Here is a 27,055-nt window from a genome sequence, read left to right on the forward strand (position 1 = left end):
TGAACTTGATTAATTATTAATACTTGGAAAGTTTCAAAGCTAAATCCAAAATAAAAAATGAATTAAAATCAATTTTTATGTATATTATTAATAAAAATTAAATTAATACATTAAATTCAAGTTATGAAAAAAATTGAATTTTACAATCATATTTATAATAATTAATAAATTTTAATAAGAATTATATTAATTATAAATAATTTATAAAAATAAAACTTAAAATTTAATATTAAAAATTATTATTTATAATTAAATTCAAAAAATAGATATCTTACCGCCGGAACCTATTACAAGTAATAATTTTGCTTTCTTAACTTTACCCTAATGCAATTATAAGAGATCTATCCATCCTGAATCAGATTGAATAGTATGGAACACTCAATTATAAAGTACTTATTGCCCTCCCTAGTTTTCGTTGAGTATAAAATTTGAAATCTGGCTATTAAGAAATGCGTTAGCTTTTCAACTTTAATCCTATACACCCTAATGTTACGACAATATTTAATGTTAAGTAGTCATTTGCAGCAAATCACCACGAATTATATGATTCTATGCAAACATAGCATTTCGCAAGATTTCGTACATGGTGTTAAATGTTCAACCAACAAAACCAACCCATCTGAAGCCTATTTAAGAAGAAGTACGGCAGTGGAAGACTGGAATAGCATTACAGAGTCATTTTCTAATGCATTCCAGAGTCATTTTCTAAGGAGTGTGTACAGTTTTCTTCCTTAACTGGAGCAAGCTAGCTAGCTAGATAGCTCAAAAATGAAGAAAACGATGGTGAGGAGGGCAGTTGTTTTGGTGCAGGTTTTGGCAATGGCCGCAGCGGTCATGCCACTGCTCTCAGGAGCTCTGGATACTCATCGGGTGAAGCGATTGGCAGCCACATACAATGTGACTTGTGTACTAGTTTTTGGAGACTCAAGCGTTGATCCTGGCAATAACAACTATCTGGCTACGCCCATGAAGGGTAATTTCCTTCCTTATGGGAAAGACTTCTTCAGAGGCCGCCCTACCGGACGGTTCAGCAATGGAAGGCTAGCCACAGATTTTATTGGTAAATTTACTGCCATGGCTCTGCAAATCCCTGCACAGAGCATGTTATGTCAACTACTGTTAGAACTCTTACACTCTTGAAAGGCCATGCATCTCATTATTGGTAACCACTATGACCAACTCGAAGCAAATAGTTAGTTCCACTCACATAAAGATTGATGTTACTGAAAATGTTGGATTTTCATCTTGCTAACTTTGATTCCTTTAAAATAATTAACATCATGCGAAAACAAATCACAGTTTCATGGATGCTTAGTTTTTTTGAAATAATTGATTGTCAAGGCAAATTAACGAAAATTTGGTATGGTCTATAAATGTTGACTATGTCCTCTGCAACTGTTTATTTCAGCGGAAGCTTTGGGTTACACAAAGGCGATTCGACCCTTCCTTAACAAGAGATTGAGGCCAATTGATATCTTACATGGTGTTAGTTTCGCATCAGCTGCTTCTGGTTATGATGAGCTCACTGCCAATCTCTCTGTAAGTCTTTAAATACTGAGCTTCATTTCGGTAAAGGAAAGTTTGTTTTACATTAGCCAGTTTATGGAAACATAAATTTTGTCCCTCTGTTTTGCTTTGGTGAAATAGAATGTCCTGCCTGTTTCCAAGCAGCTGGAGTATTTCAGGCAATATAAGATCCGGCTGAGACAATTGGTTGGTGCAAGGACAGCAGAAGATATTACCAAAAATGCCGTAGCTGTAATGAGCATGGGCACAAACGACTTTCTCCAAAACTACAATTTAGAACCCATTCGCCCTAAGCAATATACTTTGGAAGAGTACCAAATTTACTTGGCCTCTTGCATGTCTCAGGACCTTAAGGTGCTCCCTGTCTCTCTAATTTTTTCAATATCATCATACTTAAAAAACAATTGATGACTTGATGTATGAATAACATAACTTTGCCCCCCCCCCCCCCCTCTCTCTCTCTCCCTCTCTCTATATATATATACATATATATTATACATACTCCANTCCTCTCTCTCTCTCTATACATATATATATATATATATATATATATATGCAGAGTATTTGAAAAACATGCTACCTTAAATAGATTTGCAATCATTCTCTGTTGGTACATTGTTATTCCCAATCATTCTTTATACCCCCAAGTAGTGTAGTGTCATTTTCTAAATTAAGTTGTTCCAACTGTTTTCGTAGGTTGATATATAAAGAAAATGTCATTAAGAAGTTAGGTTTAAGTGATCCATCACATTTAAGTTATACCCTTATTCTAGCAATTTTTGGTTAATAGCCCGAATTTACTTTAGGGTAATGATTCCGTGATGGATGAACCAAGACAGGGGAAGGAGCCAAGCAAAATACATAGGCCTGGAATAACAGCATGAAATTAATTAACAAGTTTAACAAATTCTAAGAATTATCCTCTACCTTCTGCTGGTTTAACATTTTCCATGTTGTTTGATTGCCAGACGATGCATAGTCTTGGAATTACACGATTAGTGGTTGTTGGGGTCCCCCCTCTGGGCTGCATGCCCCTTGTCAAGACACTAATGAACCGGGATACATGTGTGGAGAACTATAACAATTTCTCCGCCTCCTTCAATTCCAAGATAAAAGCGAAGTTGGCAACCTTGAGGACAACATTAGGGATGAAAATTGGCTACGTTGATGCTTATGGCATCATTCAGGATGCCGTGAACAACCCAAAAAAATATGGTTAGCTCTGATCTATCCCTCTTATTTTTTCTTCCTTATGTGGTTTTGAAATGCAGAAGAGTGATATATATTAGCTTCTGAAAAAAAATGGCAGGTTTGATTGAAATTTCAAAAGGGTGTTGTGGGTCGGGGACCGTAGAGTATGGAGATTCATGCAAAGGCTTGAGCACATGTGCTGATGCATCAAAATATGTATTCTGGGATGCTGTTCATCCGACAGAAAAAATGTATGAAATAATCGCTGACCAGGCTATAGATTCCCTCGAAGAACAGCTGATGGGCTAGCTGGAATTTTAGGTAGATCGGTAAGTGTGGTAACTAAGTATGCTTGCACGAAGAGTAGTCAGTATATAAGAGAATGTTTTGTTTAGTTTGGCAAGATATTTCAGTTTGTATTGTCTGGTATCCATGTGTCTCGTAGTATTTTCAAAATGCATCCAGAAAGATATGAGGTAACTTATCCCTGCATGCCTAAAACCCCAAGATATATGATCGCTATACGAATGTTTAATGGATTCAGATAATCGGTCTTTGATCAGGTATCCTCCGGGGAACGGATACTTGAGACAGACAATTCGAGTTCCAGATCTTGTCCCCACTGTCCCTTTTTCTCTCTCCTCTAGAATCTAGACCTCCCAAACTTGTAGGCGATCTCTGCGTTTCCTTTCCCTACCTCATTACGGGAGCCGCCGATAATGTCATCGGGGAGATCATATTCAAGTGCTTTTTTCTCAGATGGAAAAAACCGAAACAATTTACAAGCTATGCTTTGAATCGTGTTTTGGGCATTCTTATTTCCTCATTCCAGCCTCTGCTGAAAATCTAAATTAGCCTCTTGTGGTGAGTACTTGAGTTATTTTCTTTTTCCCCAAAAAGTTTACAAGCTGAATTTGCGGGGTGCCTTGATGCCGATAAAATTAGGATAATCATTGCTGGTCCTAGGAACAGGATCATAGGCTATGAGCTGTAATTGAAGAGCTGAAGGTAGATATACCTCTTCTCCAAGCTGAACTTGCTAAACTAGAAGCTGAAGGAGAAGACTTTAAGAACTTCAACTGGCAGTTGTTGAGGGTAGGCTTATCTTTATGCATCCCTTATCCAAGTTGTTTTAGCACTGGAAAGTGGTGTTCTTCCATCTTTCTGGATGCTACGACAGTTTCTGGTATCTGGATAAGACAGTTTTAGACAGTGAGGATTTTGAATTTCTTGTCATGGCTTTAATATTAAAGATATTCTAATGGAAATGTCAAAAGAGTAATAAAGAATTCAAGATAGAATAGACTCTGAAGCTATACAATCCATTCATACATCCACATTATTTGATAATCTTTGACAGATCTAAATGAATAAACTAAATCGCCCCTTGATTTTGAATGTCAAGGAAAAACAGAGATCAACGATGGGATAATATCTGAACCAGTGCAAAATCAATCCTAGGTACAAAATATATAAAATATTATTCTCTTCGTCTGATTTTAGTGCAACATTTCTGATTTCTAAGTGATATATCTAAGAGTGGACTTTGTAATACACTTTAGCTGCCGCCATAGAAAGTGAACTGTCATCCCCATATGTGTGCAAGTTGTTTCAAACCTCGACCACAATGCACAAGATCATCTGGTATCAGGGTATGCTTCCGAGCTGATCTAATTTTAAGCTGCAACTACTAAAAGGGCCTCAATGATAATTCCAGTAACCACGGTATCACAAAAAGTTTCAAGCTTCTCACCATGAAGAAGTGTGGTTTTTGGCTGCAACGAAGCTCATAATACTTGATTGGAGCTCTTTAGAAAGGTTAAAGATCAGAAAGGTGCAGTCTAAAAGGGTGAATTCCTCAAAACTTATAATGGGCCAAATTTTAAAAAGCTAAAAAGGATTTTGGAATGAAATTTCAATCCATTACATTATACACTTTTGGAAATTAAATAGTGTCAATGAAGAGACTAAATAAAAAAAACTCACATGGAATAATTCCCAATTATCTGTTGCATTAAATTTTACATGTGGGAAAGCATTTAATGGAGTAATCTACCTACAATTAATTTTGCAGGCAAAAAATAATAATAAAAAGCTTCAGCGAGAGGAACAATTAATGCTCCAATAAATTAATAGTATTAATATTAAAAATATCGCTCAATCATTCAAATCCCAGTCCTGGATCACTGAATCGACGACATGATGATTAGCCATAAACAACTTGGTGTATGTCTTCTCAGTTGGGTGGATTGAATCGAAAAATACATATTTAGATGCATCAAAGCACACGTATGATCCTGGATTACACAAAAATCCTGCTTCTAAGTAACCACTCCCACAGCAGCCTTGGCTTACCTCATCAAAATCTACAGGGAAAAAGTAAAGGAAAAGAAGGTTGATATGTGATGTAACACTTTGTTTGAGGATAAATTAGAGAGTGTTATGCTTACCAAGTTTCCCAAGGCCTTGAATCATGTCGACCAATGGTGTGAAAATGTCAACGTAAAGGATTTTCGCACCAAGATGAGCTAGTCTACCACGCATGGAATTCACTTCGTTTTGAAGCATTTGGTTATATTCCATTCCGACCCGAGAAAATTTTTCTATGCAACCGCGTTCCAGGATGGCGTTTGGAGAGTTAAGGGTGATGACAACCGGTAAACAACCCATTGGAGGCAGCCCGGTAACTGCAATTCTCCGAGCTCCTTCATCCCATAAGTCCTATGGTAATAAGATTTACTTAATTAATCAAAAAAGCTCCCAAGTTGCAAACTTGAGAAAAATTGAATGAGCGGGCTTGTCGACTGCATGTAGTAAATTGAGAGCTTTGTCAAAGACTGCTCCCCAAGGCCACCCAGCCAGGTGATTGCTAAAATTGGAGGGTACTAATAATCACCATGTACTTAATGATTGGACCCCATTCATTTCTGGCAATCTTTTTCTGGATCTTGAATCAGACTCAACAACCTTATCTAGCTCCAATAATTATCCAGCAAATATATGTACTGACTGTTGGTGCTTAAAGTGAAGGACACTACCGACAGGGTCTCGAAAGGATTTAAATTCATTTCTCTGGTTGTGTTAATGAATTGCAGGCTTTGTGGCCTGTTATTGGCCATCAGATATCTATGATGATCAGTCCGTTCTCATCTGAGAACTCTTTCGTATCTTCAAGCCTTAAAAGGTTTTGCTTTCTGTAGTCTCTATGTGAGACTTATGAATAAATTCGATGTCTTTCAAAAAAAAAATTGTTAAGATATTATTCATGGTCAAATTGTCAAATTGTGGAGGATTTCGTCATCCCACAAAATGAACAAAAAAAGGGCCTCATGCATTGAATATAAGCAATCTAGTCATTCAATATAAATCGGATATTTGGATTTATTAAAATTAATTATCATGATCTCTTTGATAATTTGTAGCAGTTCTGAGTTATTAATCCAAACCTGTAGCAGCTGCTTCACGTTTTGCAAGATGAACTGTTGATAAGCTGAGACAGTGTAGTTCTTTCGTCGAATTGGAATGGTGAAATAGTTGACTACAAAGTCATTGGTACCAGCACTGACGAGAAACACAGCATTCTGGATAATATGTTCCATCCTTTTCTTTCCAATAGCAGATTGCAGTCTTTTCTTATACTCTTTAAAATACTCCACCTGCTTTGGTATCGAAACCACGCTCTGAAATTGAACAAATACGTGAAAAGTCAACGAATACATTCTTGTTTTGGGATGTCAAACTCAATTCACTGTCACATATCAAAGAGAAAAAAAGAAGGGGACAGATCGGACAGTTATCTGTGGTGTAAGTGGATCAAATCCAGAGCCGGCGGAGGCGAAGCTAACTCCTGTCATCAGCTCCTCAATGCCAAGGGTTGGATCCAAATATGGTGGCAAATATTCTTTTATGCCTATATATGAAACTTCCCCATGCACAAATCAAAGCAAAACAGTAAAAAAAAACTCACATTGCACCACAAAGAGCATGCCGGAAGCAAGGAACATGAGTATATGTATAATCAACATACCAATAAGATCGGTGGGAAGCTTCCCGTTAGTAAACCTCCCGGTAGCCGTTTGGTCTTTCAAGTCCTTCCCGTAAGGAGGAAAATTGCTCCTAAAGAAGGTCTTTACATAGTTATTGTTCCCGGGATCTACCGTCGAGTCTCCAAAGACAAAACCAGCCGAAACCTTGTTGTTGAAGGGCCTTTGCTTTATTGAAGCTCCAGCAGCTTCAGCAAAGAAGAAGAACATGCAGAGAAAGAGAACAAAAAGAAAAGGATGAAGAGGATGTTTATGGCAAGATTCCATGTAATCGGCTAGTTGATTTTGGGAACTGAACAATGTGGACTGATTGATTGATTGATATGCTTGTGTTATATAGCTCCCATTAGTTGTGTTAGTTTTTTTGTGTCATAAAGGTGGGTCACGCACCAGTTGAATTCTCTTGACAAAAGCATCCTTGGTGTATAGCGTCTCGGTACTATTGCTATTATAGTTTGGTTGCTGTGGTTTGGAAACCAAACATATCCTGATTAGTCTTAGCTTCTCAACCACCTTGGCCATGGAAAAGCTTAGATTTCAAATTACAGAGGAAATTTTACCCCAATTAATTAGTCAGAGGCTTTTTTATGTATTGTAATGCTGTATCCTTTGACAAAACTTGCTTTGGTAAGTGAAATTAGCCGTTGGACTAAACTTTTATATATAGTAGTAATTGTGTTGCTAAACAAAACAAGGAGTCACGCATGGGACATGCTTTTTTTCCTATTCGATGGGAGTGATTGAACATGGTGAAACTTGAAAGTAAGAACCTTCCTCCTGGAAATGAATGTGGTTGTTGCATTTTCTTTACATCCACCAGCAAAACTATTACTTGATCTTACTATGAATGTTAGATTAGATTGTCTCGTCTTGTAGGATGATTAGTTGATCAAATAAAACAGTGCAAGATATACAGAAAGAGGATTTGGATTTGAGATTAAATTGTACTCATCTGATTAATTGTTTCCCCCATAAGATAGCACAATATACTCTCTTAATTATCAGAAAATGTGGTAGTTACTAATCAATAAAGGAGAGATGTCCAATCATATATATATATATATATATAATTATATCTATACACTATAACAAAGGAAATCTGGAGCTTTACTTGAAAAGAGGAATGACCAGAAGATAAAAATAGTTGAGATTTGGTGAGGATCATAAAGTCATAAACATAATAACACTTGTCCCCATGCTGTGAGCTTGTCCCGCAAATTATGTAGAGAATGGAATTAAAATAAACAAAACATGAGAAACGCTTGCAAAATGATCTGATCTTATCCTATGCTTAATCTTCTGTTCAATCTATCTTGAATCCAATTTTGAATCACTGTAACCTTAGTAACAAACGCTTTGGATCTTATCACTTGGCATATTATAAATTAATGAACATTCTGCCCTGTAGATTTCAGAACTATACTTTACTTGCTAGTTAGTTGAGGCCATTGCTTCAGAATGGGGGTAGTATTCAAGGAAGATTCATGATTCTGAAGTATTGTGAAAATGCAAGCAAATCAAAGCTGTGAAGAAATTGATCAGGACTTGTTTCTTTCCATGCTTTTAATATTCTTACATACAATAGACTTGAATATTCTTACATACAATAACCGACTCCTCTGTTCATTCATTATCATTTCAATAAATTTTCTCTTTTACTTTGTCTGTATGATCCATGCATGTTAACCATGAAGGCATGGAAGACAAAGTGATCCTTCCCCTGTCATTGATTTATCATCACCGAGATCGTGGGGACAGGTGCTTCCTCCCTGACAGTTGGGGCTGAATGTAGCAGGCACAGGCATTTGATTCCTATAGTTGTAATTGCAGCCATAGATCACAAAATATATATATAAACAATTAGATGGAGCTGCAACTTATTACAACTTTACTAACCAATCCGGTTGAATATTGCCATAAAAGCGTATGGGTCAGGGATCAACAAGTCAAATGGAAACCATTTAATTGTTATGGAGATATTAATGTGGCCGTCCAATTTTTCTTGTTAAACCAGTTACTTCTGAGATCATTCTTGAACTTCAAATTCTGAAGAGATTCGTTTAACAATAAACTTCCTCCCTGGAAAAATCTGCTGTGTAGAGAAGGACAACGAGACAGCAACAAGACGAGGGAATAAGTGGTTGATTAAGACACATTGCGTTGCATGAGATAGTGGAGGCATGAAATAATTGTTAAGCTATGAGAAAAATTGTATAATGTCGTCCTACAATATTTCAGTCAGTGGAAAAGACAGATGCATGAAGATGAAACATGTCAATCTACCCTTTCAACCGAAAGAGAATAAGAGATCATGAAATCAACATCATCAGTAAAGTCATACTGGTAATTATCTCAAAAGAGTTTAAGATGAAATTAGTCCTTATTAATAGGGCCCCAAGGCATGGTCGACATGCCATTGCTCCTTTGAATATAGAAAATCAAATTTCGAAAAAAGGAAAAATTATTATGGCTCAAGAAATCAGGAATCATAGGACTTCTGTATAGCACATATACATAGAAAGACCGATGACATATAATAATTTCACTTACTTACTTTCCATCATTCCCATTTAAAGATCACTGCTTAAAAAAGGCATATGGAATTCCCAAATATGCCTAGCAAAAAATGCCAAAAAGCTGCATAGTTATTACACAGAACCTATATATATAAGACATTCCCAATTTGTAGGCATCAAGATTTGAGATAGGATAGTTGTTAGTGCAAGGGGAGTGTGATTGCATTGCATGTTTGTCAAAAGATCTGTTATTAATGCTACTGCTGCACAGCTGCAAGGCCTTAATAGCTCAAGAAATTGCATGGATGAGACGGGTAGACTTTCGACTGGATAGAGATTACTTTTTTTTTCTTTTTTGAAGATTAAAAGTATTTCCATTAAATCAGGGTAAAATCCCCTATGTACACAAAAAGGAAGGGACTATGAGAGACTTGGTCCAGGTGCCCTTCCTGAAGCTTGGCATACAAAAAGCCAGCCGAAAACAAAATACTATACAACTACAAAATATGATATTAGCAAGACTCAAAGAAGTTACAGCCACTCTTAACAGCCAGAAAGGGTGAAGGGAGAGCAAGAGTGAGAAACATGACCATTTTGGATGTTTCTCCCTCTTGCAAATCCATACTCAAGCAAAACATCCCAAAAAGCTATTGGCCTTATTATGCAAAAAGTGATCTGCATAGAGATTACTTAAGAATGAGCTTTAATTAGAAAGTGCATTTGGTCTTCAAATTCTAATTGTAATTGATCTACCACACCAAAAACTCAATATTAGCATATTACCCCTAATATTAATTGACTCTGAAGCCTAACTTGGCGTGTCTCCTCAAGTGGAAATATGAAGGCAAAAAAATGGTGAACCATGAACCACCATTAGCAACCAAAAACTGAAACATTAATTTTTGGGTAGTTTTCTTTCAATGTTGGACTCAACCACCAACTTACTCCAAAGCTAACGATCCTTAATTAGTAACAGGCATGTACTTGTTTGAGAGTAATTATATTTCATTAGATTCACAAAATAAAAGATTGCATCATATATACAACCATTGACAATGAATATGGCAGTAGTATTACCCATGTTGTTACTATCATTTAGGCAAAGAAAATCAATGTAAAATTAGAGAAATAATTTGCTTAAAAGTAACCACAACATGAAATAGAAACGGGACGGTCCAACCTTGCTCCACAGTAACACTAAAGAGTACAACATCGAATTAGGCATTTAAAACAATGGGGCAAAAGTCTTCATTGTCCATTGCTTAATATTTGTGAACTAAATACTCCGCATTTTCCTACATGGAAAAGGGGAAATCATCCTATGGGCAGTGGTCAAACCAAACGTACTTTTTTGCAAATCTTTACTCTTACTACCATGGAAGCAAAAGTCAATGGTTTGTGGCCATCAACACACTCTTGATTGTGCCTGAACCAATCATACCCGTTGGTTCCGATTACTTGCATTAGTCGCAGAAGTTTTCTTCCCCCGATACATCGAATCCTAACCGCCGCATTTGCACAACACTCTCCATCTTTCTTCGGTTTTAAGCCTTTAATCCCCCCCTTTCTGAGCTGAAATTTTTTATTATTTTTAAATGTTGAAGTGTGTGGCCTTATAATATATCCCTTGCAATGAGTTGATCTTATTCTTTAATTGAGGTTGTCAATGCTTGGATGCCAAGAAAAAATGGATTTGCATAGAGGCGCCTAGCTACCACATTTGTTCACACAACAGACTAATTTGAAACATTCGCCAGAGGAGAAACAGCTAAACAGGATCTCAACTGAGTTGGTGCACTGCAATTCTTGATACCAAATTAGATGGCACAAGCAAAATATTCAGGAAATTTTCTGGTTGTTGTGGAAGTAACAGCACATGTAATAAGCCCAAAACCATACTTACTTTTTATCGTTACTTGTTAATTATAGGCAAAATCTGGCATGAAATCGTTGAACATAACATATACCATTGGCCAAAACCTGTAGTGATACTAAGGGAGCAGATTAAAATATAACCTGAAAAGATATAGCAACAGCTGTGATGGAAAGGAATGTCTGCAAAGAGCAGTGCCTTTAAACTTTTAAACCAGTAATCTCAATGGGAACAAGCATAGATGTATATCCGAAGAAACGACTCAGAAGTCTTGACTACTCCCTCTCTTACCCTCTTTTTCAAACCTACACAATCATCACCCTTGATTTTCCGGTAACTTGGATTACAGGTTATTAAAGCGGTAAGCCTCTTATTATCTGGGAAAATTCAAGTATGAAACCGAGGCAATATATGTCTTTGAAGGAATGTGTGAAAGATATGATGGGAAGGGTGTTGTTCAGACGATGCCTATGTAGAAAGTGCTACCACGTGAAATACTATAAAAATGCCAGAATGCATCAGTTAAACAATATAAAAATCGATTGATTCTAGCCAGCTTTCGTTTCCCATCTTTCGCTGTTTCTTATGTAATTGATCATGAATTACAGGAAGGATTTCAGAAAAAAATATACAAAGTGCAGGTATCTGCACAAATTAAGCCTCCAAATGACTAGACCAAACAAATAAGTCAATATTAGAGCCTTAAAATACACAAATCCACTGAATTCTTTATAGTTTGAATTCCTATTCCTTTCCATGAATTAAGCTGGTCAGTTGATTAAATCCCAAGTTTCTTACTGGAAATTGTCATGGCGTATAGGATAAAGGTTCAAATTGCGCGTATTTATATCTTTATATTTCTCAATTCCCAAAACCCTCTACCCTAAATTTAGTGACACCTGAAGATCGAGATCTGTAGATAGCAAGATGGCTGTAGAAAGCAGTCAGCATGCAGCATCTGAGTCCATACTAGAGAATGTATGGGCGAACTTCATTGGTGGAGAAGAAGCTGATGGAGCAACTAGCAAGATTACAACAAAGTCGTCCAAATCCTGGCAAGAACTGCCAAGCCTGGACGGGAGAGACGGATCCATGGAGATTTTACAAAGGCTACCAAGTCTTGGGAGGTGGATTTCAATGGGAGCTGACGCCTGGGAGGATCTTCTTGATGGAATTATTCCTTCGGGCAATATAGAGCAATCCTGTAATGATAATACAAGCAAAAGCATAAGCGTAAGCACTCGAGGGCCTAAAGTGAATTCTGTGAGAGTAGAGAAGGTGGCAACAAGACATTACCGTGGAGTGAGGAGGCGGCCTTGGGGCAAGTATGCAGCAGAGATAAGGGACTCGTCGAGAAAAGGAGCTCGAGTTTGGCTTGGGACTTTTGACACAGCTGAGGAGGCAGCTTTGGCCTACGACAAGGCTGCTTTGAGAATTAGAGGCCCCAAGGCATATCTTAACTTCCCACTTGAGACAGTTGCTAAGGCCATGGGTATTGACTACACGGAACCCGACTTCAACGCTTGTTTGTCAGCGAAGTATCAAGGCAAAGACTCTGCCAGCACATATTCCGGCTTCAATAAAAATTTCAGAAATCACCGAAAAAGAGAGTCTAGAGATTGGGAGAAAAATGGTGATCAGGTTGTGATGGTTGAACAGCCTAGACTAAAGAGAATGGCTAGCGTGGAAGAGGTGCTTGAGGATGGATACGATGTACTTGAGTTTCAGGATTTGGGAAGCGATTATTTGGAGAGCTTGCTGTCTTCTTTTTGACAGAATTCGGAAACAGCTAGGTAGCCAAAAGAAAGAGTCAAAGGGACACAAGATTTCAAAGATTACTACTGTACATTGAGATCGATTGATCATTAGGCATAATACCAGTTCGATTGTATTATATTATTTGTTTGCAGGAATGCATGTATTACTATTAGTCTAGGTTTTCATTACTGAAAATATTCACCATTACCTATTTGCTTATACAGTAATAGAATCATCACAAATTGTGATAACAGATTGAATTTCATACCACATCTTCGAGAATCGTGTGTAAGTGCTACATTCAAATATTTATCCACAAGTCGCATAGATTGAGAGGTTATGAAATGTGAAAAGCATAGAGTAGGTTTATACTATCAAAGGTAGTACAATTTCCTCCTAAGACTCTAAAAGTTGGCCCAGAGCATCCACAGTCCCGCTTGAATGGCGTTTTGCAATACAGCTGCAACCACTGTTGATTGGATTGTGATCTAAAGCGCCTTAACAATCCAGATCATTCGATCCTTTGGTAAATCTTTTTTGGGTTTGGGAGTATGTAGTAAAGATTTTGGGCTAAATACTTAGGACCGAGGGTCAATTTCATAAATTGGGCTAACTTTGTCCATTCTGGTCACATTGGATTGTCTCGTAGCCAGCTCACTGCACACAGACACACAGTAGTAAGCTATGTATCTGCTACATTGGTTAAGCTAATGAAAATAGGGAGCAACATTTACTAATTGCCCCCCTTTCTCCACCAATATCTCAATTAGATTATTGATTGAAACGTTTTTCCGGCAAAACATGCTATCAACACCTAAGTTATGACCTACAAAAAAAAAATTGAAAGGAAATGATTTGATTAGGATTGGAAATTGGAATATGATGTTTTGTTGATCTTTAACTTTGTAATTGACTTAAGTTAAGAATTTAATTCCCGAACTAAGAAACGTACAAAAGAGATCTTATCTATAGAGCTAAAAGGCTTAAACCCTCATACACAACGAAGAAAAAAGACAAGGATCACGGCATGGTTGTTTCCTTGTTTTTCTCCTGTCTCGACCAATTTGTGAACAAAATTTGAATTTGCTTCTCTCTCTCAAAGCGTATCCCACTTGAACATACAGTATTAGAAACAAATATTCTTTTGAATTTGACTGTTTAAACATTGGAGTAGGTGTGGGTACTTATCAAAGAGATAATATTTAATATTTTTTTAATTTGATAAGTCTTTTTGCGTTTGATTTTACCTCAAATGTTGGTCAAATTCGATCCCAACAATCAAGTGACTAATCAATTACAAAATTTATGTACACCAACCATTCTGTTGGATCCTTTGACAGGCAAGCTAGGTAACTGTCACATGGGTTAATGAGGATTTTATTAGATTTTGCATTGGACCTAATGTTCATTTGGTTTACTTTTCATAAAGTTATTTGACTAATAAAAATTTTCCTTTGGTCAAAAAGAAATCGATAGGCGCACTTGTACGAGGAAGCACAACGTGCAGTTTACTATTCAACGTAATCAGATGCAATGAATTTAACCAAAAATAATTAAGTATCCAAGCTGGTCAATTCCGCCGGGCATGATGCAGACATGTTCCAAAGAGAATTTTTATAGTACTGCTAAGAGTTTTGGCACCTTGTCTAAACAATCTAATGAAGAACTTTTACCATTCATTTGTATTGGGAAAAGTTTGGAATTAAAAGTAATGCTTAGCGTTGCAGTAGGAGGGGACCAAAGAGAAAGAAAAAACCTCATATCTTGAACCGATCTAGTTATTCTCAAGCCTCTTGCCTTACTGACATTCCTATTATAACACAATAAGAACTGGAGTATTGGTTCTCAGAGCGGATTTGTATAGATGTTGCAATGTGCATTGGACACCGAATAGGCCTCTTATATACAAAAATGCTATTTAAGGAAAACATTTGGAAAACAAAAAATCAAAAGGAAAATGCAAACTTTCACACATCTAAATCCTAGTGCCTTTTGGGACTTAGGTCCCGGTTGGATGGTAGAGATTCTGATGCCTCGAGCCCGTCTTAGAAAGGTTTAAAGAACTTGTCCAAGTTTATTAGACTACCCAGTTGTGCTGCTCTCCGATTCCGAAATTGAAAGTGTGCTGCAGCTGCTTCCTGAATCCGGATTCGTTTTCTCTGAGCTTGTTGAACTTAAGTTTGGCCTTAATCGTTGGACCGACGATGCAGCCACAACTTCAGCTGGAAAATTGAGTAAAGCCTTGGCGCCGCGCATCCTGAAAGCTGCCCTGTCATAAGCCAGAGCAGCTTCTTCAGCTGTTACGAATGTGCCTAGCCAAACGCGTGCACCATTTCGCGTGGAGTCACGGATCTCAGCCGCGTATTTGCCCCAGGGGCGACGCCTGACACCCCTGTAATGCTTCTTGGCGATGGTCCTGGACGGTTCAAGCATGTTTGTCGCGCTACTTTGGTTTCTTGGGGGAACATGAAACTGATGGAAGTTATTGATCGCCACGGCATGAGGGTTTGCTTCGTTCAAGACTTGGTAGATGAACATGTCTTGAGAATCGTTCTCATTAAATGGTAGCTGATTCTCGCTGTGGGAGACTTGAACCATGGATTCCTTCCAGGCCTTTTCTTCTGTATGGGATGTCATGGTGGTTAATTTTCCAGGGGGCTTTACAGGACGGCGTTTGATGAGGCCTGAAGTTTGTACAAAGTGGCTCTAGACTTCTATTTAAGGAAGAAGAATCGTTGGTGCATGTGGGGTCTTTCCTTGGAATTTTTTTTTTTAGGCGGAAGGAAGGTGAGAGGAATGAGAGAAGGGACATACTTTTTGCTCCTCCTCGGCATATTCTACTTCTTTGGTGTTTATAAAGAATGGAATTTGCCCCATGTTTTTCTAGTTATTACGAGAACACACTCTGTTTTTCCCCAAATATATTTTTTCTTCAGTTAGGCTTTTTGCACGTTTCAAAAAAACATATTTACCTTTTAAAATTTACAAAACCCACTTTTATAATACAAGTAAAAATTAATCCAAGTCAAAAAAAATTTTGAAACTGTATAACTATTTAATATTATATACAAATTAAAATCCTAATTAAATTCTAATAGAATTCAAACTCAACACTCTTCTAATCTTCACTACATGAACTATGAAATACGGGCAGAGAAATTTGGGAAAGGATTTGATATTTGGCTTAGTAGTAGATTTAGATAAGAATAAGATATTCGCTGAGTTGGTTTTTGGACGGCTAACAACTTTTTGTTGTTTGTCTGAGCTTCACAAAGGGACGGATCAATGTTTCTCTTTGGGGAAATTGGGAATCCCTTTCTGTGAATAATTTTTCATCAATCCTTGAGAAGATGAGGAACAGAATCCGAAGTTGGGTTTGATGTCAATATTAGAATCTGGAACACTTCATTTCGTTGACTAGAGTGTGTACCTATTTCAACTTGGAGTGCAAGGAGGATTGCGCAACACGTGCAGATGCAGATAAGCGAGGGTAAATATTTCCTATGGAAAATCGTACAATATTGTCTAATACAAAGGAAAAGCATTGCTCTGAAATACTATGGCTAGTGAATTGGAAAAAAATATTTAGGTAAATAGCTGGAGTTTCTAGTATGTTTCGTGTTATTGTTGGTGCGGTCATCAGGTATGCAATGAATGACGTAAGAGTTTGACTAGTACCCTCCCTGGAATTCTACGGTCGAATCTCTGAGCTCATCACGGTCGTCAGATTTCTTAGAGCAGGTGGGTTCCCTTTTGACAATGTTCCAATCAATCTTCATTTTGACTTTTCAACAGTCAAGATTTAACCACGAAGGGCAAAGAAATGTTGAGCGCACAGTTCTATCCATAGTCATAGACCACAAAACTTTTGATTCAAATGGGCCATGTACCATTGTTTTTCCAAAGACGGTCCAAAGAGAAGACTAATGTAAGCAATTTAGGTACCATGCCAGTGAATTAATGCATGGGTATGTTATTCCATCATTAAACAGTGAAATTACTCAATTAAATCAGAGTTAAAAGTCCAACATGTTTGAGTATATTGGGAACGGGATCCATCAATAAATTGTAAGCAATTTAGGTACCATGCCAATGAATTAATGCATGGGTATGTTATTCCATCATTAGACAGTGAAATTACTCAATTAAATCAACATGTTTGAGTATATTGGGAATGGGATCCATCAATAAATTGTGGTTCATTAAATTCACGTGCTCGATCCATTTGTAATCCTGAATGTCTCCGCATATGTTTCTAGACCAAACATTTTATCATACTAACAACGATAGGGTGACAGACGCAATGGGGACAAGTTGTGATTAAAGCCCGGAAGGAATTACTAAGAAATTGCCCATCGGACAAGGCTGCCTTAATTGGGCCATTCCTGCATGGGCTCATCATTTGCTAACCAATAAATATTGTCCATTGCACTTGGTGGATCATTGTGTTGTGATTACCTCAACAAAACTCTATCTTAAAACATAGACAAATGCTATCAACTAAAACTTATATTCTGTATGCTAGTAATAACCCTAGCGATATTACTAGAATTAAAAAGTATCACTAATGTAAATAAATTCACTTCAATTTGAGGAGAAAAGAGAAACCTCTCATTCCCTCGATCACAAAATTAGCACTGCCATGATCAACATAAACAATAATAAAATAAAAATTATAAGCATTTATAGTAGCATAATTAAGTCTTTCATTTTTTTTTCTTTTTTATGCTCATGTCAGACATATAACTAAATACTTGACCAACAAAAAAAGAAGCAAAAGATGCAAAATTTCAATAAACTCATTCAATATAAGAGAATGTAGTAATTCTGTAACTAAACTAAATCAAGTAACTGATAACTAGGATTAATAATAGCATTACGATTTCTCTGCAGTATTCTTCAATGCATACGTCTCGCTTGAGGACCACTAACAGAGCCATCATAATATGCATGGTCTCTTCCCTGGCTTCCTCGTTGATGTGATGCTGGCCTCATGGAAGAACCGATGATTTGATTGCTCTGCGCGTCTTGTTTTGGTAAGACGGGTGTTGTTCGGACAACAGGATCAAGAACTCTTTCTTGCATTACTAATCTCCCTTGCCCTTCCGGAATTGGATAGTAGGGAACAACAGGAATATTATTTACTCCTTGGTTTTCCATATTGTCTGCTCTTTGGAAAAATCCAGCGTAATTATTCATGTTTACATCTAGCCCTAAATTTGGGCTATTAGCATAACCAAAATTTGCAATACTAATGTCATCGCCATTAGCAACAAATCCAGCAGAGTTGTGGTTGAATCCAATCAATCCTGACTTGGTTTGGTAAGGCACAACCGGCTGTGGATTATTCAGCTGTTCTTTTAACAATTCAAGCTCTTTCTCCAGCTTTTTAAAAAGCCCTAGAGGCCCTAGAACAGGATCTTCCTTCCATGCAAAAGCTTCCCATTCGAGGGACTCGACAGCCCTTCTCCTGTCGTTGTCATCAAGATGTTCCAAAAGATTTGTAACGTTTTTTACTCCAAAAATCTTGTGAACTTCTCGGAAATAGTGTGCCCTGTTTGCCGGAAAGTGTGGAGCAAATACGCAATCGTTATCGCACTTTCTCCTCTGATGCTTGCAAGCTGCGCATGCATGGCGAGAATTTAGGACTTCTTCGCCGTTCCCACTCGACATTCTTACTATGTACAAAGAATAATTCCGAAGAAGAATAAGGGTTCTTAGAGAGAATATAGGGTTTTTTTTTTTTTTTTGTTCCCGAGGGCTTAAGCTAGGTTTTTATAATACAATTAACCTTATGAAAAACTCAATTTTACCCTTGTAATACTGTTTATGAAAGTCTTGGCTGCATGCATACTCATTAGTCCTTATATAGATGAATCTCTTATAGCCATTGGATTTAGGGACCTTGAGATTAATTTTTGGGATAAGACCTTGAGGTTTATTAGTACTTAAACTAATAGCAGGTTTTAACCAATAATTAAGAAGTATTAAAGCAAAGGGTGCAAAGAGTTTATGTTTAATTTGTTCACTCCTATCATAGTTTATTAATTATAAATCAAGATTAATTCACCATCTCATCCCAATTAAGATGTACCTAATCAAAGATGAAGTTTTATAATGAGATCCAATAAACAATATTCATTTACAATTAATAAAATATAAATTCCTAAGAAAAACTGTTAGATATATATCCATATGAAAATCTTACAATTTAATTTAAACTCTATGTAGCTTATCCTATAATAGTCGATAGTAGGGTTTATATTCTTGTGATATATTGAAGAATTAAAAAGCATATAATAATTGATTGGGATAATATGTCTTAAAAAAATATTTTGCTATAAAATAAAAAAAATAAATATGTTGCATATTTTCCAATATTAAAAGTGCGTGACAGAATCCTATGTGCGAAAGATTAAAAGGAAGAGAGTCTTTTGAACAAAGAGGAATAAGTGACCGTGATTTCAAATTTAGGCCATGATTAGGTTTCTCAGAGTATAATTTGATCTTGTAATTAATTAATTAAATTAAATAACATTTAATTAATGTAATTATTTAATAATGGCTCTTGAGAGTTGCAACTAATTAAATTGTAATCTATTATTTTTAATTAAAGTTTTTTTTTAAATTAAATGATAATTAACTATGGCAATTGTTCCGACGGATGACATTGTGTATTAATATCTTTTTTGTCTTTAAATAGAATTTCTATGGTTTCAAAAGAACATAGAAATGCTTTTAGAAAAAACCATAAAAACAAATTATGATAATCTTTCATCCTTCTTCAAATATTTTCAGAGTTCTTTTATATTGTTTTACCACAAAAAAGTCTTATAAGTCGATGAAAGACATAGTGGATTGTTTTGTCAATGTAAAGCACAATTAATTAATAAATTAAATTATATTCTCGAAATTTATCACCTATAATATTTTTTGCACACATTTACTAAATATTTAGTGATGAACAACATAATCTTAAGAAAATTGACATAGGTACATGCTTTGGAGTCTTTCTTCTCGCCTTATCTCTTTGGGGGAGGAGGTGAGTTGTGAATTGATTTGTGGTCCAGGTTGATGCTAGTCTTCTTCTTCTTCCATTAATCTAAGCCCAAGTGCTGGATCCAGGCTTGAGCTTCCTCATAATGACAATTTAGACCATTCTCAGTTCAGGCCTGAGGCGCATAACAAGTTCAAATAATTGGGCTCTGCCATTTGGATGGGTCCTTTACTATTGACCCCCAGATAGATAGCTTGATTCGGACATTTTCTATTGTGTATAAATTACTAAAGTTAGCTCGTTGTGCAGATGAGTGTAAATGCCGTAAATATAACTAATTCCATTGTTTTTGGCTTCTTTGTTGTGAAGTCTCGAAAACTTGGTGGGGGCGGAGGCAAGCTAAGCTGAGGTCAGCCCGAACAAGTACAAAGCACCAAATGATAATCATGGTGTACACTCAGATGACACCTTGTGAAGGATAGTACAACTTTTTGACTTGTTATTAATTCCATTATGGTGTATTGGCTAATTAAGCAACTCCTTTCTTATCAAATGTTATTATCATCATTAGTTCTTTTGCCCTTCCCTTCCTCAACACTTAAACCAACTAACACCAGCACCAAACCTACTTTAGTCACCCATTTCTAGCCATGTCCTTGCACTTAAAGAAAAGAAAAGCCACCCTGCAATCATTTCTATATTGGATCAGCTACAGCTAAAGTTGGGTGATGGGATTGTAGCAGGTTGTTAAAAGCCGGCCTCGGACTTCCATTTCTTTTCATACTTCACAGTCTCCTCCCCTTTACTTCTTATAGTTGATCATAGTTGTTTATAACTATAGAATTGTAGGGAATCAAATTAAGGATCAGTGAAAGAAGCTAGTCTTAGCTGCAAGGAGGGGAGAAGAACAAGGCCACGGAAAGAATGAGCACAGCAAGGTTTATCAAGTGCGTCACAGTGGGGGATGGAGCGGTGGGAAAGACTTGCATGCTCATTTCCTACACTAGCAATACCTTTCCAACGGTACTGATGGGGATCATGGAATATTTCATGGTCCTGGGGGGATTTGATCATGGTGATTATTATGACATCAGGAGAAAAGTGGCAATAATGCAATTTTTTTTCTGTGTTTCCTTTTGGGTTTTTCTTTTTGGATAGGATTATGTTCCAACAGTATTTGACAACTTCAGTGCCAATGTGGTGGTGGATGGCAGCACAGTGAACCTTGGCCTATGGGACACTGCCGGTAAGTTCATGATTCTGCAGCCTTAAAATCCTGGCCTTCCGGCATTTCTGTGATATTACTGATCATTCAAATCAATGCTGTGACCTCTCAGTAAATTTGTGAATTTCAGGACAGGAAGACTACAACAGGCTAAGACCTTTGAGTTATAGAGGAGCTGATGTGTTTTTGCTAGCCTTTTCTCTGATAAGCAAGGCCAGTTACGAAAACATCTACAAAAAGGCAATTTTACCGGCATCCCAACTTCTTGTTTCCAGTTTTCTATGATGTTTTCTTTAATTTAATGTCCTTAACTTCTTAGACTTTGACATGAACATTGAATTCATGGCTAGCAGTGGATAGCTGAGCTTAGGCATTATGCTCCTAATGTGCCAATTGTGCTTGTTGGAACCAAACTAGGTAAGCTATTCCCCATCATTATAATCAGTAGAAGATGATTGAGACAATACCAAGCTACAGAAACAAGACAAAATTACTATTTTTTGTATTTTATGCATCTAACTCTGCATTTCAGGATATTTGATTACACATAAACATCTTATTTCATTTTGGTTAGAATGTACAGTTAGAATATCAGATCACTCTCTGGATTATTCAATTCTGTCTTTCAATTTTGTACAATCCTGTTTTATCTTTGACTCTAATTGAATGCAGATTTGCGAGATGACAAGCAGTACTTGAGTGATCACCCAGGAGCAACAGCAACAACAACTTCTCAGGCAAATTTACAATTTTAAGCATTTAAGATTTAAGTAATTATGTTACTATTCATAACAAAAATATACTTAATTATTGTTCCAACTAATGCTGGTAGTTTATTGTTTAATTCAATGAAAACTTGGTGAGCAGGGAGAGGAACTAAAGAAAATGATAGGAGCAGTTACTTACATTGAATGCAGTTCCAAAACCCAACAGGTACCCTATTTCTGTGCACCCTTTATCCTAGAATTTACCAATTTTTCCTAAACCCTTTGAATCATTTTAGCTATAGTAAGTTTATCAGAAAAGTTCTTTGTGCTAGAATATCGATCATGAAAGAAATTTTATAGATTGTACTTGAATGAAGAATTTAGTCTACCTCTACGAATTTTGTTCAATGATATGCACTACATTAATAGCAATTTGCTTTGATTTTAATGTATTGTAAACAAGATTCATGAACTGTGCAGAACTGCAAAAGTTTAAAGGGCTAACTTTCCTTTGTTCTGTTTCTTCAGAATGTGAAGACTGTTTTTGATGCTGCAATAAAGGTAGCTTTAAGGCCACCAAAGCCAAAGAGAAACCCTCGCAGCAAGCGAAGATCATGTGTTTTCCTTTGAATCTCAATCAGCATTACAGTCAAATACTTTCCAAAAACTGTCTGCAGATAAATACCATCTGCTATACTTTTTATTACTCCTTTTTTTTGCATAAATTTCATATGAAGCTATGAAGTATCTCTAAGAAGAGATTAGAAGTCTCTATAATGAGTCAAACCATAATGCTACCAATTACGGAACGGGTTCAGTTTTTGCTGTATAAGTTCATTTTAATCTTCTTTTCCATGGCTAGCTTTACACATGCCAGAGCCTCTTTACAATTTTCTGAGTTATAGGTTAGGCTGCAATTCTACTGGAGAACATTTGCTTACTTTCACAATGGAGTACTTCTCAAGATAGCATCAATTTAATAAGGAAGCAACTGTTTTACAAGCGGTTGGCGGTCTGCCTCAACATTGGTTTTTCGGTTCCAATGATACATGAAAACTTTGCAACTTAAGCTCAACTAACACTATGGTCAAGCTTGTTAATTTACTTCATTTGACAACAAATTCTTTGTTTTTCTTCCAAGACACGGCTCCTATGGACAATGGTCCCCGGAAAATATGTTATCACAGTGATGCTTAATAATCCTTAGTCAATCTGATTGAGAAAACTGAACTTCTTGTGCTCAACAAAAAACATACATGGATCCTAATATGTCATTCTTCTTTGCTGCAAGACCAAGCAATTCGAGATCCGCCTAACATGCCCCTTGAACCATGCAGAACTTGTATATGGTCAAGTTTCATTGGGTGATAAGGAGTTGATGCATTGTGCATATCCACCAATAAATATTTCCCTTGGTCTAAAGTCTAAACCTATTAATTTCTTCTTCTCAGAATCCAAAATATTTGACCCCTGTTTAATTACTAATTCTTTTTAATTAATTAGTTCAACCTGTTCATTGATGATCGAGTTGTAGACCCAGTTCCCCTTCTCCCAGATTGTCAAAGGGGAAAGGCCAGAGGTTTAAGATACAGCCATCAGATCCTAATCAAAGTCATAGTTCTTAAAGGCCATTCCTATTGACTTTTCCATTTCCTTTACACGTTTTTCCCTAGGAGTTATACTTTGAATGTGATCAGTACAGAGGTGCCATGAACTAAAGTGCCAAGGTCATGTGCACGACCAAACTAGGAATTGAAAACCATAGGCTCCTGTTTCCTTTCCTTTTCTCTCTTCTAGAAAAGGTGGGTTTAATTACTTTAATTACAGTCAAACTAACAGTTCTTTTTGAAATCCTTCAAACGATGTTCCCCTTTGTGAGACAAGTAAAAAAGATTCTCTATTCACTAAGAATGTATGTTAAGCACTAATAATAATTTTTAAGTACAAAACATTTCTCCTAATAAGAAATACAATATTCCAATCTATTCTTCCAAGTAGGTACCGGCATTTGACATTCCTAGTCTGTATCGCCATAAAATAAGAAGTCTTGGAGCTTTGGTTTGGTTTATGATTGGAACATATTATATATTGATGCATATATAGTTAATAATTTAAGTAGGGGTCAATGCAAAACTAATCTTGTTTGAAGGGAAGTATGGGGGTACTTCCCAAGAGGATGTGTCCATGATTCCCGGATTAGACTATAATCCAGCCATAGCCGGTTCTAGAGCTTTACTTTTCTTCCCTTCTTTCTCAATGATTAGCAAAACTGGGAATGGAAAATCCAATATCAAATTGCCTGTCATTTACAAGCTCTCCATGGATGTTATGTAGCAGAAGAAAAGGTTGATTGCAGATAGTATGCATGCTTGGTGGTGTCAAAACTGTTGATTGTGAACTAAAGAGTGCAGAAACATACCAAATCTTTGTTACAAACAGCATTCAAATCATTGCAATTCATGGCTAGCTAGCTAGGAATCTCATAGAGGAAGAAGTACAAAAAAAAAAAGTAAGTTGATAGTGCATAATGTTTTTCTTTTTTGTTTAAAGTGATTAAAGAATGAACCACCAATGGATGAGCCACTAAATTTTCCAAACAATGACATTACTCTCAAATCCTCTCCCAAGTTTTTCTGTGCCATGGATAGATAACTTTATAAAAAAAGGCAGAATCTCAGTCTTAAAAATCTTCAACAGTGAGTGGAATATTATATGGTGGTTGCATGTGCACCCAAATTTAGGCATTTAAGCTTAGCATGTTGAGTATTTACTACAAGCACGTTTGCATTAAGTGACTGTTCTTTGTAGCGCATTTCTAGCTAACACACACATACCCATTTTCATGTTGCCTTTTACTTTGATTAAATACCAAACAACATTTATTGTAATCATGTGCATTCACCTTCTAGGCTTCAAAAAAATTAACTGAAATTTGTTCACAGTTTCCCATCTGTATCATGATGCATTCATGGTGGAAAAATGGGGTATCAACTTTGCTGTGTATTACAAGAATTAGACTCGTGCTAACAAAGCTGATGAGTTAATCATTACACATATACATATGTTAATCACAAAGTTAACCCAAACATAAAGGGGAGAGTTAATTCATTTTCAGATTTTCTCATAGACAAATTGGTAGGACCAGAAAAGAAGAAAAAATGAGCAGAAAGGGAAAATGACACAGAAATAGAAATAACACCAATAAATAAGTAATGTTGTGGCAATGTACGGAATTGCAGCAGAGATCCCCCTCCCACCCCCAACACCCCTGCAAAGATCATTTAAAGAGTAGGGAAGAAAGGGAAGGGAAGGGAAAGGGAGGGAGGGGTCATGGTCATGGGGGTATGGTTCGCTTTTGCTAGACTCTCATCAGCATCATCATAATTAACAGAGCCACAGCAGCAACACACGTTTGCAAAGGCAGCGAAATAATAAGAGCCAAAGTGCCAAAGCTAAGACTTTCCGAGTACAGTGGTCTACTTCAGTTTGCTAAAGACTTTTGATGGGATCGTCATTCGCACTTTCTGCTAACTTTCCTGTCTGTCTCCCCCAAACAGAGAAAGAGAGGAAAAAACAAAAGACTTAAGCATTATTATACTATACTACTACTTAGTTATTACAAAGAGGCCATGGTCCCATATGTTCCTTGTGTCAGAGCTTGGAAGAGTGGAGGATTGAACTATCTTCGACTGTGTGTATACTATCTTCACTTTTTATTAAAGCGTGCAGGCCTAAATATACTAATAATTGATGGATCTGAATAATTCAATACCTAGTAGTAGTATGAAACACAAATTTTGCAAACTTCGTATTGTGATTGATAGTTTATAGCATTAAGAATTATGACAGCTTGTTCTAAAGAAGACTAATTCAATTTGAAAAAGCGATCAATATAGGGGAAAAGAAAAACTAGGGATTGTTTTCAAAGTATATTAGCAAGCCGTGATTGAATAACGTGGGAGAAGTGACCCAAATTAGGACATGTAGCAAATATTAGGTGCTTGTGTCAAGTGGCTATGGATGCTGATGACAAGCTGTGTCTCTGTGGTTTTTTTCCTTCTTCAGAAATAAAATAAAACAAAAGGTACCCTTGGTGTAAACTTAACATAGAGGGGAACTTAATAAAGGGAGGTTGCAGGAGAAGAGGTGGACAAAGGGGATTTGAAAAATTGAGTGAGGAGGTGAGATGGCACGCACCAAAGCTTGGTGTAAACTTTACATGTCGGAATGGGACCGACACCACGTAGACCCCGAAGTCACCAAACAATTAATCCTACCCCCCCTCCACTAGATCTTTAACGCCCTCTCATTCTTTGCATGGGGAGATGAAGGAGGGAGAGAGAGTTTATTCAACTTTTCTTTGTTTGCTTTGGCCATCTTTTCACGAGTCACAACTCACTACTGCAAATTGAGCAGCGGTATGCATGCATGTGAATCTGACAAACAGATCAAAATTACCATCTTATATCTTTACAACCATGGTAATATTGGTTTTTGGCGTTAACTATAACTTAATTGTAAATGATCAGCTCGACTGGTTTAATGACTTTCTTCACATACTAATCAATTTTACACAAGATGAGCGAAAATTGTGTATCTTTCACGTAATCGGAGGCTAGTTTCGTTCGGTTGCAAGCATGAAAATTTTGACCAACAGTACTCTGCACTCTCCGACATGGCTCTTCTTGGAATGAGAAGTGCTGCTGATGAATCACTTGGATATAGTCGTCTAATTTTCAGCATAATATGATCGCCGGTAATGTAAATGTATATTCACTTGGGTATCTTAATTTGTTGGGTACACCTTAATAATTTGAGAGAGGGAGAGGGAGAAGTCTGAAGAGATTTGATTTGAACCTTTTCATTGAAGGAATAAGTAACAATGGATAATTCTAAATGCCAATACTCTCCGGAAAGACTTTCAACTTCTTATGCCAGTTGTTGTGCAAACATCTCAGTTATATATATTCTGATTAAGAAAAACAATAGAATTTGGAGGATGACCGCCATCACCTAGCTTCATACCAACACTATACCCTATGGCCTATGGGCTTGTAATTGCAATATCCTCTACAAAAGTACACGATTGTTTTGCCCTGTTTACAGTTTGATTTTGGAACTACTCAATTTAATTCCCTATAAATCCAACATTGAATATTTGAAGAGGAAGAATGAAGGGTTAATTTTGAAAGAAACAAAAGGAAAAGAAAAATCTAGT

At 36.7% G+C, this 27,055-nt stretch overlaps 6 protein-coding genes across 7 annotated transcripts; 3 read left to right on the forward strand and 3 right to left on the reverse strand.

Moving 5' to 3' along the window:
* Positions 659–3,210, forward strand: LOC18596754 (GDSL esterase/lipase At5g45950). The gene is made up of 5 exons (XM_007025426.2): positions 659–1,060; positions 1,409–1,539; positions 1,648–1,881; positions 2,496–2,742; positions 2,837–3,210. Exons 1-5 carry the CDS (start codon positions 769–771, stop codon positions 3,025–3,027), a joined length of 1,095 nt encoding a protein of 364 aa, XP_007025488.2. The 5' UTR covers positions 659–768; the 3' UTR covers positions 3,028–3,210.
* On the reverse strand, positions 4,687–7,152 carry LOC18596755 (GDSL esterase/lipase At5g45960). 2 transcript variants are annotated; one of them, XM_018122526.1, is made up of 5 exons: positions 6,746–7,152; positions 6,510–6,628; positions 6,165–6,398; positions 5,169–5,439; positions 4,687–5,084 (listed from the first exon to the last, which is right to left on the reverse strand). In XM_018122526.1, the coding sequence occupies exons 1-5, from the start codon at positions 7,026–7,028 to the stop codon at positions 4,876–4,878; spliced, it is 1,116 nt and encodes a 371-aa protein (XP_017978015.1). In that variant the 5' UTR covers positions 7,029–7,152; the 3' UTR covers positions 4,687–4,875. The 2 variants fall into 2 exon arrangements, with proteins under 2 accessions (XP_017978015.1, XP_017978014.1); XM_018122525.1 differs by having other exon boundaries at positions 6,510–6,640; positions 6,746–7,151.
* On the forward strand, positions 12,078–12,923 carry LOC18596756 (ethylene-responsive transcription factor ERF091). Its single transcript, XM_007025429.2, has one exon. It carries the CDS (start codon positions 12,078–12,080, stop codon positions 12,921–12,923), a length of 846 nt encoding a protein of 281 aa, XP_007025491.2.
* LOC18596757 (pathogenesis-related genes transcriptional activator PTI5) lies at positions 14,656–15,706 on the reverse strand. The gene has a single exon (XM_007025430.2). It carries the CDS (start codon positions 15,543–15,545, stop codon positions 14,991–14,993), a length of 555 nt encoding a protein of 184 aa, XP_007025492.2. The 5' UTR covers positions 15,546–15,706; the 3' UTR covers positions 14,656–14,990.
* LOC18596758 (LOB domain-containing protein 2) lies at positions 17,808–18,581 on the reverse strand. Its single transcript, XM_007025431.2, has one exon. It carries the CDS (start codon positions 18,579–18,581, stop codon positions 17,808–17,810), a length of 774 nt encoding a protein of 257 aa, XP_007025493.2.
* On the forward strand, positions 20,480–22,839 carry LOC18596759 (rac-like GTP-binding protein RAC13). The gene is made up of 7 exons (XM_018122571.1): positions 20,480–20,928; positions 21,064–21,151; positions 21,261–21,370; positions 21,484–21,547; positions 21,803–21,867; positions 21,998–22,063; positions 22,366–22,839. The coding sequence occupies exons 1-7, from the start codon at positions 20,830–20,832 to the stop codon at positions 22,465–22,467; spliced, it is 594 nt and encodes a 197-aa protein (XP_017978060.1). The 5' UTR covers positions 20,480–20,829; the 3' UTR covers positions 22,468–22,839.

Source organism: Theobroma cacao, chromosome 6 (assembly GCF_000208745.1).
Source record: "Theobroma cacao cultivar B97-61/B2 chromosome 6, Criollo_cocoa_genome_V2, whole genome shotgun sequence".
In the NCBI taxonomy this organism is placed as follows: Eukaryota; Viridiplantae; Streptophyta; class Magnoliopsida; order Malvales; family Malvaceae; genus Theobroma; species Theobroma cacao.

Bases quoted from the DNA above. Each gene is read 5' to 3' on its own strand.
- LOC18596754 (XM_007025426.2), top strand. From the start codon at position 769: ATGAAGAAAACGATGGTGAGGAGGGCAGTTGTTTTGGTGCAGGTTTTG. The intron at 1,061-1,408 runs GTAAATTTACTG...TGTTTATTTCAG, and splicing joins GCTAGCCACAGATTTTATTG to CGGAAGCTTTGGGTTACACA. The intron at 1,540-1,647 runs GTAAGTCTTTAA...TTGGTGAAATAG, and splicing joins AGCTCACTGCCAATCTCTCT to AATGTCCTGCCTGTTTCCAA.
- LOC18596755 (XM_018122525.1), bottom strand. From the start codon at position 7,028: ATGGAATCTTGCCATAAACATCCTCTTCATCCTTTTCTTTTTGTTCTC. The intron at 6,399-6,509 runs GTCCGATCTGTC...GTTCAATTTCAG, and splicing joins CACTTACACCACAGATAACT to AGCGTGGTTTCGATACCAAA. The intron at 5,440-6,164 runs GTTTGGATTAAT...TTATTACCATAG, and splicing joins ACGTGAAGCAGCTGCTACAG to GACTTATGGGATGAAGGAGC.
- LOC18596756 (XM_007025429.2), top strand. From the start codon at position 12,078: ATGGCTGTAGAAAGCAGTCAGCATGCAGCATCTGAGTCCATACTAGAG.
- LOC18596757 (XM_007025430.2), bottom strand. From the start codon at position 15,545: ATGACATCCCATACAGAAGAAAAGGCCTGGAAGGAATCCATGGTTCAA.
- LOC18596758 (XM_007025431.2), bottom strand. From the start codon at position 18,581: ATGTCGAGTGGGAACGGCGAAGAAGTCCTAAATTCTCGCCATGCATGC.
- LOC18596759 (XM_018122571.1), top strand. From the start codon at position 20,830: ATGAGCACAGCAAGGTTTATCAAGTGCGTCACAGTGGGGGATGGAGCG. The intron at 20,929-21,063 runs GTACTGATGGGG...CTTTTTGGATAG, and splicing joins CTAGCAATACCTTTCCAACG to GATTATGTTCCAACAGTATT. The intron at 21,548-21,802 runs GTAAGCTATTCC...AATTGAATGCAG, and splicing joins GCTTGTTGGAACCAAACTAG to ATTTGCGAGATGACAAGCAG.